The sequence below is a fragment of the Mugil cephalus genome, chromosome 2 (genome assembly GCF_022458985.1).
Source record: "Mugil cephalus isolate CIBA_MC_2020 chromosome 2, CIBA_Mcephalus_1.1, whole genome shotgun sequence".
Classification (NCBI taxonomy): Eukaryota; Metazoa; Chordata; class Actinopteri; order Mugiliformes; family Mugilidae; genus Mugil; species Mugil cephalus.
Genome location: NC_061771.1, coordinates 1,418,954 through 1,436,542, shown reverse-complemented (window position 1 = coordinate 1,436,542; position 17,589 = coordinate 1,418,954). Strand labels below are relative to the sequence as shown.

Genomic DNA, 17,589 nt, shown 5'->3' with positions numbered 1-17,589 from the left:
GCCGGGTGAACAAAGGTCGCTCATTTTCTAAAAGACAAAGCGTGGCATACAGAGATAAGATGGTCTCTCTCTTAAATTATTGCAGATACCCTCAGTGACCAGTGCCCTGAAAATCAACCACTGTTGTAGAACTCTGGACACACAGGAGAAAGCTTCCCTAATAAGCTGAAGGAAATGTGGGTTTGAAAATGTCAAAAAAGGGACACATTAAATAGCAGGGTGCCACACAGACTAATTTCTTGGCCAAAATCATAAAAAAGATTTTGCCTGAGCTGCAAATTGTGGACAGACCTCAGTGGCTGTTGTGTGTAATTTTGCATTTGGTCCAGTTTATGATCATAAGCAGCCTGGCAGCTGATTTAACTAAGTTATTTTAAAAGAAGGGGATTTGGGGGGATTACATTTTCATACAAATTGTATTTACTTCCTAATATGCTGTAACTAGTATTTTTTTCTAGTATGGTTCATGCCATTTTTCATCCTTCTTTTGCTGAAAATTTGAAATGCGGTGTCACTGAAAAAAAAAGTTGCAGGACTTGAACCACTGTTAAAACCGTGTTAAAACTGTGTAACTGCGTTACAGGTTTTCAATACACAATGGAGAGATTCTGATTTCCTCGATAATAATCTTGGTTATTATTTTATTTCTCAGTAATGACATGGTAATACTACAGGAAGTGACAGCAGTACTTGGCATTTATTACTTAGTTTCTTTGCCTGCGGTCCATTCACCAAAAAGTCTAGATCCCTTCGGTCTTTTTAAACGAGTGGGAAACACACCTCCATCATTATTCTTCGAAAACAAAAACAAACACACATATCCTCTTCAGTTCCATCTCCTCGTGTTCCATTTGGCCATGTTTTTTTCTAGCTTCCACCATCTTTTCTCATTCCCACATTTTTCACGTGCTCACTGTGGCTGTGTGAGGCAGGCGTATGTTAGCATGAACAATCGGCACCCGGCCCAGCTCAGTCCGGTCCAGATGGGTCTACCCCCCCCCCCACAACAGTAATGGTGATGAGCCAGTCAGCCAGCGAGGCAACCAACTAGCCAGCTAGCTACCCACCTGGGTAGCCAACCAGTCATTCACCCAGCCAGTCATGTAGCCTTTCAGCCAATCTAACAGCCAGCTTGCCAGCCAGTCAGTGGACCAGCCAGTCATCCAGGCTGCCGCTCCTCTGTCAGACACTGACAGAGGGAGCAGGCCAGGCTAAATCTGATGGTCCTGGGAGCCAACCAGGACTTTGGCCTTTGTAGGGTGTTCACACAGACAGCCTGTCCCGTTGCACAGCAGGGGGCTTCAACCCACAATCAAATGGCCAGGCCCTCAACTTTGCCGCATGACAAGTTAGCTTTTTATGGCTGCCCACTGTCGAGATTCCAGATTTGACAATGTCTCTATAATTCCTGCAAGCCTCACGTACTGATTCATGTAATTTGGACCACATAAAGGAGCAAATGTCTTTCTTTATTGCAAATTGGACAGATGACATTTAAATACAGCTCTAATGAGAAGAAGAGCAGTCAATACATATTTCATATCAAGCGATCACAAGATATTATTTTTCTAACAAATGCATCAGATTATGTTGAATTGGTGCTTGGTGAGAGCTTTTGTGTCAAGCATTTCTCACATGGTGCGTTGGGCACAGCTTGTCCTTCTAAGGTCGCATGGGTCAGCCAATGAGGACGAGGCAACGTGCAGTGCAGGGCAGCTATAGGGGACTCCGCTCTCTCACTTTGTGCTGGTGTTCAATCCCAATTATGTGTCATTGTGTACTTTATAATTCAGCGGCATGAAAATATGTAGTAGGATACTATTATTCTTTGCACTATTTCAGAGACTGAATCTGAAAACATTAAACTAAGCTTTGCAAATTACAGGAAGCAATATCGCCTGTTTTAGACAGTTTTAATATGCGCTTGACTCAATAAACAGCCCAACATGTGAAGCTGTCCACCACAGTTGTCATTGTCCACTGAATCCAGTCTCTCACCCACAACTGGGATTGCTCTCTAATTTGGTAACAGAAACTTTTAATGTGTTTCTGTGTCTGTGCTGTTGGGACTATTAAAGTGGAGTAACAAAAAATGGAGCGCAAAAGGAGGAGAGGCGGCCAGTTTGGACGTAAGACTGCATTTTGAAACAGGAAAGCATGTTTTTGGATGATATTTTTTGTTTTTCTGGGGGGGGGGGCTTTTTCTTCCCCCTCCTCTCTTTGTTTGTGTGGTAAATCCAGGAGCAGCTGTTGGTCTCAGGGTCTAGTGGGATTTTGGGTCTGTGTTTTCTCATGCCATCCCATGCCAAGGTGGTGTAACGCGAGCAGAGAGAGGGGGCGTGGGGGGCTGTTGGGAAGCGCGCTGGTTTGTTAAGGTGGTTGTGACCATGTTGGTGACGCAAGCAGTGAGGGAGGAGGAAGTGTAGGGAAGCTTTAGAAGGCGAGTGCTGTCTGGATGCATGTAAAATTAATATCCTCTGGACTTTGCCTTTGCACTAGATTGGAACTTGTCTATTTGGCTAATGACGTGCCTTCTGCCTGCACCACACACAATCCACCCCCCGCCCTCTCTCCACTACCAGCCACCAACCATCCACACCCCCACCTCTTCGCTTCTCCCTCTGCCATCTCTCTCTTCCCTCCCTTTCAGCGCTGGGAGCGTGCGTATTGGCTGGGCTGTTTGAGACTCGATGCCAAATAGGTGGGCCCTCTGCGTGTTGGCACAGACTCAGTCAATGGTTAGAGACGGAAAGTGGAGAGGAAGAGAGAAAGAGAGAGACAGAGTTGGAGAGAAAGAGGGGGAAAAAAGAAGCTGCACTCGGGTTTGCCAGCGGTCGTGCACAGTCTTCCAACATTGATTCGGTCCTCTTGTTTTTTTTGTTTTTTTTTCTTCTTCTCCTCTGCCTGCACCCCCCTTGTCCAGCTCCCTCTCTCCCTCTCCGTGAGTCTTATGCAGATCAGAATTGTACCAATAGCACGCGCCGCTTTGCCAACCATTTTTGTGTTGTTTTTTTTCATCGAGATAATTTTTTCTACATATTTTTGCAAACAAACAGCGAGGCTTGTTTAAGTTTTTGACAGTTTGTGTAATTTTTTTTGCAGTTACTGTTTGATTTAATTTGTGCACATCCGGCTCTTTTCATCCTTTATACAGAGATTGCTAAACTTCTCTACACTCTACTTCTGTTGTGCTCTTCAACAGCACCTCTCCCGCAGCTCCTGCGACAGTACCTCCTGTGTTCTTGTGCTGGTATTACACTGCGCCCCCTTGGCCTGTCTCCTCTTTCTCAGCTTTTTCCCCCCTGCTGCTTTTATTGGACACTTTCTCAGCTTCTTTTTTTGCTTACTTTTTCCTCAGTCTTTTTTTTTTTTTTTTTTTTTTTTTTAAATATACACAGCTTTACTCCTGCGCCTTCTGCCTCAACAATCCAGTTACTGTACTGGTTCTGCATTTTAAGTTTCTTTGCAATCGACGGGGTGAATTTATGATGAGAGAGCAAAATGGTAACTACCATGCAATTCTTGTTTTATTTAGATATACTTTTGATTTTAAAGACTTAAATAATTTTGAGTGAAGATGCACTTGTCATTTATGGCCAAAAAAATTTGTGCTGTCGATTCGTAACGTGGCTGCCTTGTTTTATTATTAGAATATAGTTTGTGACTTCTCTGGTTATTTCAGTATTGTATGCAGTTCAAATTGTGTTTTATAAATACCGAGATTTTACTTTGTCTACTTACTTTGTTTTAAGAATTACCTACAATTAATTATAATTAAGTACGTTTTGTCGAGGTCATATCTTTGGCAGGTATATATTTAAGGTACATATTTTTTTAATAACAAAGACATGTTCATGTGCCATTATGTTGGCAGACTAATATTACATGAAGAAAACCTTCACGCTTGATAAAATTGGTTTCTCATCTTTTACATCATTCAGTATTGTGTGTCCTCAGTGTCTGTTTTAGTGTGTGAAGCATCTTTCCCTCTCTCGCTTTCTCTCTCTCTCTCTTTCTCTCTCTCTCTCTCGGCGCCTCTCGCTCATTCTCTCCCTTCGCTCACACGGAGCAGGCGCCGCTCCTCCATGCTGCGCGCCGGTGCTAACTGCCTCTCTTCCCTCTTCCCTTCCTCACCCCCACTCCCTCTCTCCCCATCCTTCTCTCCCCCATTCTCCCCCTCTCTCTCCACTGCCTCCTCTTGCTTCCCCCCCTCCTCCCTCTCCTCCTCCACCCTACCCCCTTCCACCTCCCTTATCCAGGATGAATTCCACCCCTTCATCGAGGCCCTTCTGCCCCATGTCCGCGCCTTCGCCTACACCTGGTTCAATCTCCAGGCCCGCAAGCGCAAATACTTCAAGAAGCATGAGAAGCGCATGTCCAAGGAGGAAGAGCGTGCAGTGAAGGATGAGCTGCTGGGGGAGAAGCCAGAGATCAAGCAGAAGTGGGCCTCGCGCCTGCTGGCCAAGCTACGTAAGGACATCCGGCCTGAGTTCCGTGAGGACTTTGTGCTCACCATCACAGGGAAGAAACCCCCCTGCTGTGTGCTGTCCAACCCCGACCAGAAGGGTAAGATCCGTCGCATCGACTGCCTGCGCCAGGCTGACAAGGTGTGGCGGCTGGACCTGGTGATGGTCATCCTGTTCAAGGGCAGTCCCCTGGAGAGCACGGATGGAGAACGACTGGTCAAGTCACCACAGTGCACCAACCCTGGTTTGTGTGTCCAGCCACACCACATCGGAGTGTCTGTCAAGGAGCTGGACCTCTACCTGGCCTACTTCGTCCACACGCCAGGTATGTGGCCACATTAATAGAGAGGGATGCCAACACAGAAACAGTTGTCATAAATGCCCATGTTGATGTGCATTTAGGTGCACACGGAAATCTGCATAACCACACACATGCACACCATAACACTTGATTCCATAATTAAATAGAGGAGGAATTACAGGCACAGTTTCAGAAAAAAAACGCCATGAAGGTGTTTCATGGTTACGCAGTAGAAGTGATAACTCGCCTATAAATATATTTAAAATATATTTAAAATATTACTTAACAACACTTGTTTGAATAAATAAAGCAAATATGTATCTGCCAGGGAAAAAGGAAAAGCTCTTCTTGCTTTTTTTAAAAAGCCAGAAGACGATTTTTGTTATATATTTTCTTCTCTCATCTGTTTCTTGGTATTTGTTTACAAGACAACCTAGTATCAACAATAAAAAAAATGTGAGTGTGTGTCAAGGGCATTCGTCCAGAGTTCTCTGGCAAGTATGTGTTCTTATTTCTGAGTGAGGCATTTGTGGCTTCATATGAGCATGTATTTTGTGTTTTTTTATAGGAAGGAATTTGCATGCCTGTGTCTGTGTGTGTGTCTGGTTCTGTGAGTGTTTTTATGGGATGATCACCACAGTTAAATTCTGTGTTTTTGTGAGATGAATGTTGCACAAAGGAGACTCACTGTTTATAATATTGTACTCAGTCTGTCGAAGTGTATGTGCAGTGATAAGGCCATTGTAGCCAGGGATCCTCATTTGGCCACGGCCCAGATCGTGTGTGTTTGTGTGTCAGAGAGAGAGAGAGAAAGAGAGAGAGAGAAAGAAAATAAAGCTGTGAGTTTCCTACTCTCAGGCCGCAGGCTGCTGCCGCCTTCACCGTCTGCCTGAACGCTAGCACCACGTTGGACCTGGATGCCAAGCACACGCTCACACACAAAACACCATTGCTAAAAGACGGCCAGTACTATTGCAGCCACCTTCACAGGCATACACACAAATGCAAACACAGCTAAATAAAGATGCTCATTCTGTAAAAAAAAATAAAAAATAAATAAATAATAATAATATATATATATATATATATATATATATATATATATAAAGAAATAGAAAGATGAAGAAAATCAACTCTGTCATCTTTGTAGCGCACTTTCACACATAGAGCCAAACGTGGTTTTAGTCACGATTGCGTAGGCACACCCACACAGTAGCACATTCGGCCAAGGACTATCACAGATACAGTTTGATACAGCCAAACATTGTTGTATCTCAGCCACCATCATGGATACATATACTCACACTCGGCCAAACATCACTGTAGCCTCCAGTGTGCGTACTCTACACACACAGCCAAAACACTGGTTGTGTTGTAGTTTTTTTCCCCAATTGCAAAAAACACAGTCACAGCAGCCGCACATACATTTCACAGCCAAATCCTCCAAATACACAGCACTTCACCATTTGCTGGCTACATATACAAACAGACGCTTATAACCTAATATTATCTCAGCTGGAATTTTCTGGAAATTTTAAACAGTGACTCAACCAGCACACACACACACACACACACACACACACACACACACACACACATATATACACACACACACACACATACATAAAAGTAGTTACACACACATATATACACATACACATAGCATAAATACACACACTCACTCCCTGCCTAGGCACAACTCGTTCTGTAGGCACTAACATTAATATAGCCAAATGCTATCACAGCCGGCCCTCATCTCTCTCTCTCTTTCTTCCTCTGACACATATACACACGCTCACACACACACTCACACAAAACCTCGGACGAGGCCAAGCACCTAGCACAGCCCAAGCCAAACCCTGGCAGCAGCTCCAGCGTCACTTTGTTGATCTGTCTGTGGCGGTAGGAAAACCGTAGGTCGCGGGCAGTCTCTATTCACGTTTTAACGTCTTGATCTCTTATCTGACAAATGTTTAGCTCAATATAATTGATTTAATTTTTTTTCACTGACTTAAAACTGAATACAACTGAAACCATGATATGCTTTTCTAATTATTTTTTGTGGATTTTATGGCAGCGGATTGTGTTTTTGGTTCAAAATGTAATATCTTCATACTTTCAAATCATACTTTATTTATATAGCACTTTTCATGCAAAACAAAAGAAAATGCAACACAAAGTGCTTCACAAATAAAAACATAAAACATTACATAAAGCAAATCAAGAACAACCCCCCTCTGTCCCCACCCACCCACACACACATGTCCCACACCCTCCATTTATGCGCATACATACACACATTACACAGGCACACACACACTCACACCCATATACACACTAAAAGCTGTTGAGACATGACATGACATGACTTAACACTATTATAACATATTTGACTTGTAAATTATAGCCTTAAATGATTTAAACATTTAAGCGTTATATTTCTTTAGTTTTATCTTAGGATAAGTGTAACTTAATGAATACACCTAATCTGGAAATCCATTGCCTTACTGTGGGATATTTCATTTTGAAAGGGAAATTTGTATGATAGTATGTGGTATTTCCATCTATACAATTAAAGCAAATTTAAGTTTCCTTAGATTTATCAAACATTATTACAAGCTTGCTGAGAAAGCAAAGTGGTTTGTCTGTATGGCAGTGATTTTCTTGTACCATTATACTAGATTAAAAAGTGAAGTATATGTAATCTAAAACTGCAAATGCATCATGCATTTTGTTCTCCTTATTTTGAAAACGTCAGCTGTTCATATTTATTCCTTGTGCACCCGTCACCACAGCACTTTGTTTTATAGCAGTACAGTAAAACACATGGCTGCTTGGAGGGTCTGCCCATTCATAATGTTGACTAACTGTGTGCGTCTCTTATCTTATCTGGCTAACACAGTGTGCCTCGCTACTTTTATCTTCATCCAAAGCGCCAATACACAGTTTAAATGCTGTTTGGAGAGACGCTGTCCTCACATTTGTCCCTCGTTTAATTTCAACTTTTGCATTTGCATGTGTTTCTATCTGTCACACTAATCCATTACTGTAATATGTGATTTTTGTCTCAGTCACTCAGTGAATGACTAGATGTGCTCATTGTTTGAGTTTTGTTGGGTTTGTATTTTGTCAGTCTTTAGCATCTCTGTCTTCCTCGTTCCTCTTTGATCCCATGCACACTTTTGTTTTGTCTCCTTAAACATCGCCCTCATTGTTGCTCTCACAGAGGTAAAGCCTCTGCTGATCTCTTTTGTTTATATTGTGGGAGACACAGTGAGAGAGAGGGAGCGAGGGAGCGTGTTGGAAAGGAGAAGAGGCTACAATAGTGATTGTTCTGTTTGGCAGCACCCGAGCCCCGTTGGTGTGGGAAGAAGAGAAAGACGTCTTGCATTTTGTCTTTGACAGAGTGGCAAAAGCTGCCATGGGGAATCTCTGGGCTTGCCGTCATGCTTTCTCAGACTGTTCTGCAGCCAGCCAGCCATTGAGATCCTTTCTGTTACAGAGCATAACACACCGCAGCCGTAACAGAACAAACCACAATGCCACAATACACAACCTTCTCACCCTGTTATTTAGTCACCTCAGATAAAGTGCACAAAAAAGGCAGTGGTTCGTACCTTTGAACACTGCAACTGAAATGCTGGCAGAGGACAGAGGAGAGAGAATAAGTGGTTACGTGCAGTACAGTGAGTAGTGTATTTTTAGTGTTTTATTAAGAGTGAGCAAGTGCTATATTACAATGGAGATAGTGATCTCTTGGCCTGAAATTGCCATGGGTCTGAGCTACACACTGGACGAGTTCCTTTGATAATCAATGAATACTGCCTTCATTGAATGGAGTGTGTTACTATACTTCACTGTACTGGTAGAAGCATAATTCTCACTTCTGTTAGTGTGACTACTGCATAGGTGGCCCGGTCGTCCACCATTTGAGGAGTTCTCGAGTGTTCAGTGAACTATTTGATTTATAATGTATGAGCTGCTTTAGATTAAACTCTGCACATTTCTGATTTATTCAAGGCTGGAAAAATAGAAGACAAAAAAAACCCATCTATGAGGTCCAAAGTTAGCTCACTGCACTTACTCATAGTTTGGACCTCATCCGTACTGTTTTTTTTCTTTCTTTCTTTTGTACTCTGTAAGTGTGATCATGAAAAGATGTTTCAAATGTGTTTCCAATCAAAAGTGCAGTACAGGAAATTTGCAGTCACACCGAGGGAGGTGTGAAATGTGCTCACTGTGCCATTTCTGCCATGACCACTCCACACTCTTCGCTCTACAGTGCCAGATCCTGCCTCCCTCTCACTTTAGTGGTAGTCATGCCTTGGACAGCGCTGTGAGAAAGCCCAGAAAACCCCTAGTGCTGTGGCGCCCCCCCCCCCCCCCCAGTCAACTTACTGACCACAGTAGGTATTCAAAAATAAACTCTACTTGCGTCCGTCACAGAGGCAAAAAAAAAGTAAATATGTGAGTATAGAAGGTGAAATGTCAAAATAGAAAAGGGAGAGGGAAAAATTGAGATGAATCTTTGTCTGGACACAACATGAATGGCTCACAATGTGTTAAAGGCTGACAGATAGACTGATGGATTCTCCATGGTCAGAATTTTTTTCACTGACAATAATCTATTGTTAATTACTTCCCGGATCTTTCCTCTGACTCCCATGACATCATACGTGCTGAGTAGACCATTCTTATGTGCAATTGTTTTTGTTTGTGTCTGTGTGTGAGCTCCGCTTAGGATGACCCTCAGCAGTGAACTTTTGATCAAATGAAATCTTGACACTTGGGGTGTTGGTCAGGTCTGAGGCTTTGGTATTGTGTGTGGTGGGAACAGGGCCCATGTCGTCTAAGAAAAGCTCTTCACATGCAGAGCAGCGTTGGCATCAGCAAATGTTTACTGATGGCTCTCGTTTGTCGGTCGTTTATGCACGTCTCTGTCTTTCTGCCTGGCATCAGGGACACAGAGAGGTGGCTACATATCAAATCTAAAGGGTTAAGATAGAGGGAGAGCCCCATCACATTAGAGAGAGAGAGTGAGAGGGAGTCTTCTCACACTATTCTTGGCTTCAGAAAAAAGTCTGTGTATTTGGATAGCTATTGGTATCAGGCTAGCCAAAGCTCTGTTGTGTGCTCATTCGCTCCAAAACATGCACACACACATACACAGAGAGGGCTAACTTTGGGGTGTCACAGACGTACATAGATTGATCCAAAACCACAGGGTCTGCATTTATCTCATGAGACATGATGACACAAGCAGGCTTGAAGGAAAACGAAAAAAAAAAAAAAACATGAGGAAGGCGAGTCAAAGACAATATCGTTATGTTTGGTCTCCCATTAAATTGACCAGTGAAAACTGATCTGCTCCATGATGTGTCTTTGTCCTCGAAACAGCTCCTTGGTTTTTTAGTATTTACACGACGATCATAAGCCTCTGTTTCTTTGACTGTTCCTGACGGGGGAGACAGTAAAACCCATGAACGTTTCTGGTCCACCAGCATCAGTTTCTTTTCATGTGAAGACTTTCAGGCTTGGAAGGTATGTGGTAAATAGAGTATTCCAGTGAAACTGAGAGGCCATCAATGTGGTGGAACAGACAAATATGTCAGTTTGTGCTATTTGGCTCTTTTATTGTTGTTTCGTCAGATTCGCTTTTTGTCAGATTTTTCCTGTTTCTGTTTAAGAGAAACTCTAGTAAATCAACACAGGTAAAACAGAAGAAGAACACACGTTTTTTGAAATGGCTATCTAGATAATGCATGTGTTTGCATAATTTTTAATGGTGCATAACGTCTTTTTTTTACTACATTGTGCAGTACCCATTTCGAAATACAGCTCCGTTTTTTGTGTAGTAATTTATATTGTCACCTAATAAAGCTTATCTTTATCACTGATGGATCCTAAGAAAATTCCTTTTTCCTTTATATGTAGGCTCAGTTATAAAGGACTATAATATTATTATATTACTGAAATGTAAATTTTTATTTGAAAAATACATTAATCTAACACATTATTTATATTTTTACTGATAAAATGTTATTATGATTAAATTATTTATTTATTTATTTTGGTCCAAAGGAACTTCATGTGTATTATCTGGTCTAAATACTGGTCTGATACTGTTGAGGTTTAATTGCACATTAATAGACATTGACAGTTGTCAAATGAAAATCGGTGAAGGTTAAGCAATGCTGTCCAGTGATAAAAAACTGCATTGTTTACTGCAGCTGAGTGGGTTTTTCAGCTTTTTAATTTGGAAAAAAAACATACTGAGTGCAAGAAAAAAAGGGAGCATGAAGAAGAAGAAGACGAAATGAAAAGAAAGAGGTTATTGAGAAAAGAGAGAGTCAGAAGCAGCGAGGGGGAGGTATTGTCTGTATTAATACTGTGTCTTCCCAGTGCCGGGTCTCTTTTCAAGCTTTTGTAACGGCGCCAACCATGAAATGTGTCTGTCCCCAAAAACCATATACCCGCTCAGGAGGGTTTCCCAACCTCAGAGAGACAGAGAGGAGGAGGAAGAGGTGGAGAAGGAGCAGGAGAAAGAGTGCACTGGCCAATGCTCACTCTCAGGCAGGCCAGCCAGAAAGGAGGGAGAGAGCCAGGGAATGCGGCTTATTCGCCGGGCTGCACTCACAGCGAGGCCCTGGCAAAGGCTGTCTGGCTAACAGCGCTTTTCACTACCACAAAGCCATAGTCATGCTACAATAAATGCCACAATACTGAGCTTTAAATCCACAGCACTATTACTTTTGTTTAAGTTGTTTTTATTACATTTTTCACATAGTTATTTTTCCTCACAAGAAGTGTCTCAGCTGAATTAAATATCGTTAAATAAAAGTTGAGCCAGGACTGATTTCAAAAGAGGAAATAAAAATAACCTCTATTTCATTTAATTTTTCACATGTGGGTTGAAGAATAACAAAATTATTATGTGGGCGGGTTTAACACAGCAAAGGAGTCTGATGTTGAAAGTGAGAGGAGTTGTGTCGGCGGCCGTTTTTGGCACGATGCTGTCTCTGTATGGAAGACGCCAAATTTTCATACACAGTCTCTGCCAACCTCCTCCCTCTGATCCTCTCTTTCTCCTCTCTTCCTCTCTTCTTCTCTTGCCTTGCCTTGTTCGCCTTTTCTTTTATTCCTCTTTAGGGTTCAAATGAAAACCCTCCCCTAGACCCATTAACACCGGACTGCTATTTGCAGCTACAGGAAAATGTATAATAATCCGTAAGCACAAACATTTTAGAACTCAGTAGGACCATTGTCCTTTTTTTATGTTTTTATGACAGCAGGCCATCATCAGCATTTGGAATTATTTTTTTAACCCGAATATTTTCATGCCACCAGCTATTTTACATATTTCCATTTTAATTATCTTTTGTTATATTTGTTTTAGGAAATAAAATATGACTGTATTTTACGTTCTCTTTTGTTTATGCAAATATATTGCCTTTACATTTTGACATTTTATGCCCATTTCATTTAACTGCTAATTTAAAATGTCTATGCTTCGTTTTTTTTTTCCTTGTTAAAACATATCGCGTCAAACTAATTTTTTTCTCAACCAGTCAGTCTTGTTGTGAGAAAAACCTCATCAAGGCATTGTGTGGTGTTCTTTGCACCGTGAGAAGGAGAGCAGTTTAGTAAAGACTGAAAGTGGGGTGTGGGGAGAAGATTAAGCTAGTCGAGAAGCCCAACAGAATGCAGAGAATCAAATTTGGCATGTGTCTGTGTAGCAAGTAAGCTTCAAATCAGTTTGGACACAGATCTAGGACACTAGACGGAGAGAAGAAAGGATGAAATGGGATAGGGAACAACATGGGATTGAGAGCGGGGACAGTATGTATGTGCATTGTGTGTGATGGGGGGGGGCTAAGTAGAGGATGAGATGGAGTTTGTGGATGAGGTTGGGGTAGTTGGGGGAGGTGTTTGTTACAGTTTCCCTCAATGACGACTTGAAAAACAGGCCGGTAAATAAATGGAGTGGCAGTAAACAAGGCTCGGTGCTTCATCAAAAGACTCCATTCATCTGTGAACAGGAGAGTCTCTCTTTTCTCTGAGGAGACAGAGAAAAGAACCCACTGACGCTTGTTAAGATAACAGGATGAGTTTGGAGTGGAATGGCGTTAGTGTGTGTATTCGTTCATGTTTGTGTGAGCTTCAAGAGGGTGCTGAGCAGGTGGGAGGTGGAGGAGTGGCGCAAGGTGGGGGAACAGATAGTGTGTTTTGTTAGTTTTTTATCCCTACCGTGGATTCAGGGAAGGATGGTGTTGTGGGAGGGGTAGAATTGTGGGTTAGACTGATGGCAGTTTATGTGTTTAGTACAAAGTGGTGTAGGGGGTGTTGTCCTTTTGGCAAGACTTACATGCACAGGTGTCCATGAGACGTGTGATAGTGCACATGTGCACGTCTTTTTTCCAGAACAAGTGCTATGCTCTTCTTTGCATGATTTACAGTGAGACAAGCCAAACAGAAAGTCTTTTTTATGAGAGATAGAGTTTGGAACGAGCAGAGTCGGGGTCTCAGGGACACCGTGGTGAACTGGCCACCATTGTGCATCGCTCTGCTTCAGCTGTTCATTATTTGTCATCCTGTCAGCCAAGGAGCCAGGTGTAAACTAAGTGCTAAAAAGTCCTACGGTGCATTTCAATCATGAAAACTTTTTAATTAAGAGGTGATGAATTCATGAATACAAAGATGAGGGTTAATTCGTCTCCAACCACTTAGTGGTTTCTGACAGAAAGAGCAGGGACAGAGAAGCCAAGAGAGAGTGGCGTCTTTCAAAAGGATTTAGCTTCTATTCAGTTATGCTACACTTGAGTCAGAATGTTAACAACTCTTACTCCTTTTTAACTTAGCTATAATTGTTTAAGAGCACATCTTGTTATAGTGGTGGTTGCAGTGAAAGACATGAGAAGTGCATCTGTCACTTTGTAACCTGACTGATCTGACAGCTGTGCTTAATGCTCATCAATACATGCATCCTGTCGTTCTCATTGATAAGAGACCCTTAGTGAAGGTAAAAGCAGCAGCCTCCCCATTTCTCCGTTGCTGTTTTTGCTTTTTATAGGATATCAGAAATGTTATTTTGATGTCCTTTCATTAATATATAACAGCGTATCCTGGTCTATTTAATGTAATTCCTTTAGAACCACAGGATTGGTTTTAATGTTTCCATGGCACCCAGGAACCTCCCTTCTTCCTGTCCACTGTCTTGCCACCCCTACCACCGCCTTTTCCCTGCACATTTATTGGACCCAAATTCGACTGCCACCATGGCAACCCTGGCTCCCAGGGAACCTTGCCTGGGTGCAATCCAAGGTGCCTCCAGGGTGGCACTGGCTGGCGTTGTCTGCGTCAATGGGCTGTCACCGCGGCAGGTTGCTATGACAAGGCCGGTCTGGCCCTGGCCTGCCGCTGTGGGAGTGCTAGCATGCTAACCTCCGTTAAATAACTACTAGCTAACACGACCTGCCGTATCCGGTGACACTAGCTGCCTCTTCCACTACTGCAGGCCTCAGCAACTGCAACACGAGGGAAGCAGGGAAACCATTTCACCAGTACGCATATTGATATGGCATGGCTGGGTGCCCAGTGCTGCCTCCCACATGAAAGAAAGCAGGCGAGAAACACGAGAGAACGAGAGGGAGAAAGACAGTAGAGAGATGCATCTTCAATGTATGAGCGTATAGGTTTTTTTTTCAACAATGAATTTCTCCTGTGGTGTGTAAATATTCAGCTGCGCATATTTGTCTCAGTGTGTCTTGCCAAAACATGTGTATGATATTGAAATGCATGATTATGATGTATGTGCAGAACTGTGCATCTGTTCAGCCAATATGGTTTTATTACTGAGGCTGAAACCATCAGTGGACCAACAATGTGAACGTGAGAGGAAATTAATAGATTTTTTTGTGTTTTAATGTTTGTCTCTGTGAGTGCATAGCTTTGTGTGAAAGTGTATATATGGCCATCTGCAGCACTGCGTTTAATTGCAAACAAAACAAGCAGGTGACACAAAGACTGCTCATACTTAATGTGATGATGACATTTGTGTGATCCAGATTGTATGTTAAATAGAAAGGACATTTGTTTGTATTTATTTGCACTTTTCTTGGATACCATGAAAATCCTGCGCGTTATCTTTTTAAATTGATTGGCACCTGATGCCTGCACCCACCATTCTGGGCACACACATATAGAACACTGAAACCTGGGTAGTCTTTGGGTAGGCCCGTGCAACAGGGATCCATCTGGTGCTCATCTTTACCTCAGCTTTGTCCTGCTGTGGCACAGAGAACAGTGCAGGGTCCTGCTGCCTTAAAGCTTCTTCCCACAATTTCTTAACCCTTTTCCCTGCTTTCCCCTGCCATGGCAGTTGACAATTCACAAACAATATCAGCACTTGATATATAATATGTAGTTAGGCAGATAAAATAGCTTTCGATACTCTTAAGCTCACACAATCTCCAATGAAAGCAATGTAGAACATGCTAAAAGTTATGTTTGGCTTTGAGAGTGAAATAAAAGAAAATTCTGACTCACTTTTTAAAATTATTACTGCAAAATGCAGCTCAGGCAGCACTCTTTCTTTAGCCCAACAGTGACTGTAGTTCGACTCCAGTTGAAACTCTACTGTTGCCTGTGCAGCACATTCCAGATCTTGAGTGCACTGAGGGTGGGGAGGGCAACACTCTGCAAGGAAAGAATGAATATCTCATCAGCGTACTTTCTTAAACTATGAGTCAGAATCCGTAATTGGTCATGGGCCAGTCAGTGATATAGTAGGCCTCTGTTCGCTTTAGATTTTTAAAAAAAAGTTTGCTAATTTATTTGCAACTTGGTGTTGTTTCCCTGATTGTACTGTTTTTATCTGTTTTTATCTGTTTTTTTTTAACTGGGGTTAAGAAGGACCGTAGCAGAGAGTCAGCGGATTCATCATGCGAGGTGCGTAAGGAGATATGGTGTGTGATCCATGATGGTACATTGGGTACAGAAAGTAAAAAAAGAAAAAGAAAAGTTTGGGACTAAATCATTTGAGAATATGCAAACTGGAGAAGGAGTATCATTGAAATTTCTCTTTTATAGTTATACTCCGTTTCCTTCTCTAGTCTCTGTGTTCCTCCGACCTTAAATTGGGGGTTAGATTGAGGAAAGTGACGGGCTAATGAGCCCCTTTTCCTGCAATTACCCTCCTCTCCCCTATTTTCTCTATCTCTGTGTTTCCATCTAGGTCTCCACTTCTCTCAGTCCTAGATTTGTGTTTTCTTATTTCATTTTTATTTTCATCTTATTTATATTTATTTTCTTTCAGCCTAATCATTTAGGATGCCTTCTCATTTGGTCTGTTTGTTTTTCTTTCTTTTCTTTAATTTTTTTTTTCTGTCACCTTCGTAGTGTGTTGTTGTTCTGGTAAATTGAGGTGGCACTTTGTCTTTTATAGTAACATGATGGCCAATTAACAAAATCTGGTCCTAATTTGTAGTAGATTTCTATCTGGGATTTTGGAAGGAGTCACTGCTTGTTAATAAAGAAGAACTGCAGAGCTGTGCTCCCTTTTACCAGCTTTGTTTTCATTTTTGATTAAGTTTTTTTTTGTGGTGGTGGTGGTGGTGGGGGGGGGGGCTTAAAATTGTTTTGTTTTCTCTCCTTCCTCAGTTCGTTGTGAGCCTCTCAGAATCAAGATCACAGGTGTTTTCATATTGTTTTTTCCCATATTGTTTGGCTATTGGCTATTAACATGTTTAGTTTGAGGTGTACATGACAAAGAACAAGGTTTATTTTTCTTTCTTTTTCCCTGGCTGCTGTTTGTCTTTGGTTTGGTTGCTAGTCTGCTGTGTCTTCTTCCCTTCTGCATGCTGACCAAGAAGTGGCTCAGAATTGTCAAAGGTTTGGCTGCCCTCCCTGGGCATTATTTCTTTGGCTGAACCTGGCTAACCTAATACCCCCACCTCAGAGCAAGCATTCTCAGGACAGCAGAAGGCTTAATAGTTCAAAGCTTCCCGCACACCTCACATTTTAGCTGAGTGGATTACTACACGCCACCTTAGTTGACCCATTTGTCTTGAGCATTATTGTTTCGCAGAAATATTTAACATGAAGTGTGTTGTTTCATACAACCTTTACACAGGTTAACTCACATTCAAGATTTGCTAGAAACTTTTAGTTGCATTGGCACCAGGGGTTTGAATAACAGTGGAGTGGCTTAGTGAGTCAGAATACGGCTTTGGTGGTTGGCAAGCACCCAGACTGTATAAGTGGCCTTGAACAAGGCATTGAGTCACTACCACCACCGGAGGTTTTACTCTGTATCCTACCGTGATGTTTGACCCCATTGAGCATGTCAAAATGAGTGAATGTTTACAGGAGATCAAGGGAGTATTGGGTTATTTATGCCTACTAGCTTAGTGGATGATCTTTGAATGGTAAATACCCTGCACAGGAGTTAATATGAAGCTACCTCCGAGTCTAGCGCCAACTGTTTCACATCTTTACTCTCATCTTTTTTGCCACGTGGTTTTCACTCTGATTTCCAGTGGTCTCCAGTGCACAGTGCTAACAAGTCCCATCTAGGCTGATCCCTATAAATACAGTGGATCATGATCAGCCTTAAAACAAGCACACAGCTTCCCTCCATGTGCTCTTGTGTTATGACAGGGTCAGTCCAGTGACACCCCGGGAGAATCGAGCATGAGCAGTAAGATGAATAAGTTCTGACTGTATGTGACACGTTGTGTGGCTGTTGTTGATTATAAGTTGTTGTTGTAATTGTGGGGCTTAAAATGCCAGGTGGCGGATGTGTCCCACTAATCCCCTATCTAA

At 42.2% G+C, this 17,589-nt stretch overlaps 1 protein-coding gene across 12 annotated transcripts in view; it reads left to right on the top strand.

Moving 5' to 3' along the window:
* Positions 1-17,589, top strand: part of LOC125003821 (nuclear factor 1 X-type-like) — a 101,703-nt gene that overhangs the window by 30,213 nt on the left and 53,901 nt on the right. For 10 of the 12 annotated variants that reach the window (XM_047578033.1, XM_047578031.1, XM_047578028.1 and 7 more), the window contains one exon: positions 4,260-4,791. In XM_047578033.1, the coding sequence (XP_047433989.1) occupies positions 4,260-4,791 (532 nt within the window). Of the gene's footprint in view, positions 1-2,420; positions 2,942-3,398; positions 3,505-3,892; positions 4,792-17,589 lie in introns of those variants that run through there. The other 2 variants (XM_047578029.1, XM_047578024.1) reach the window with 2 other exon arrangements.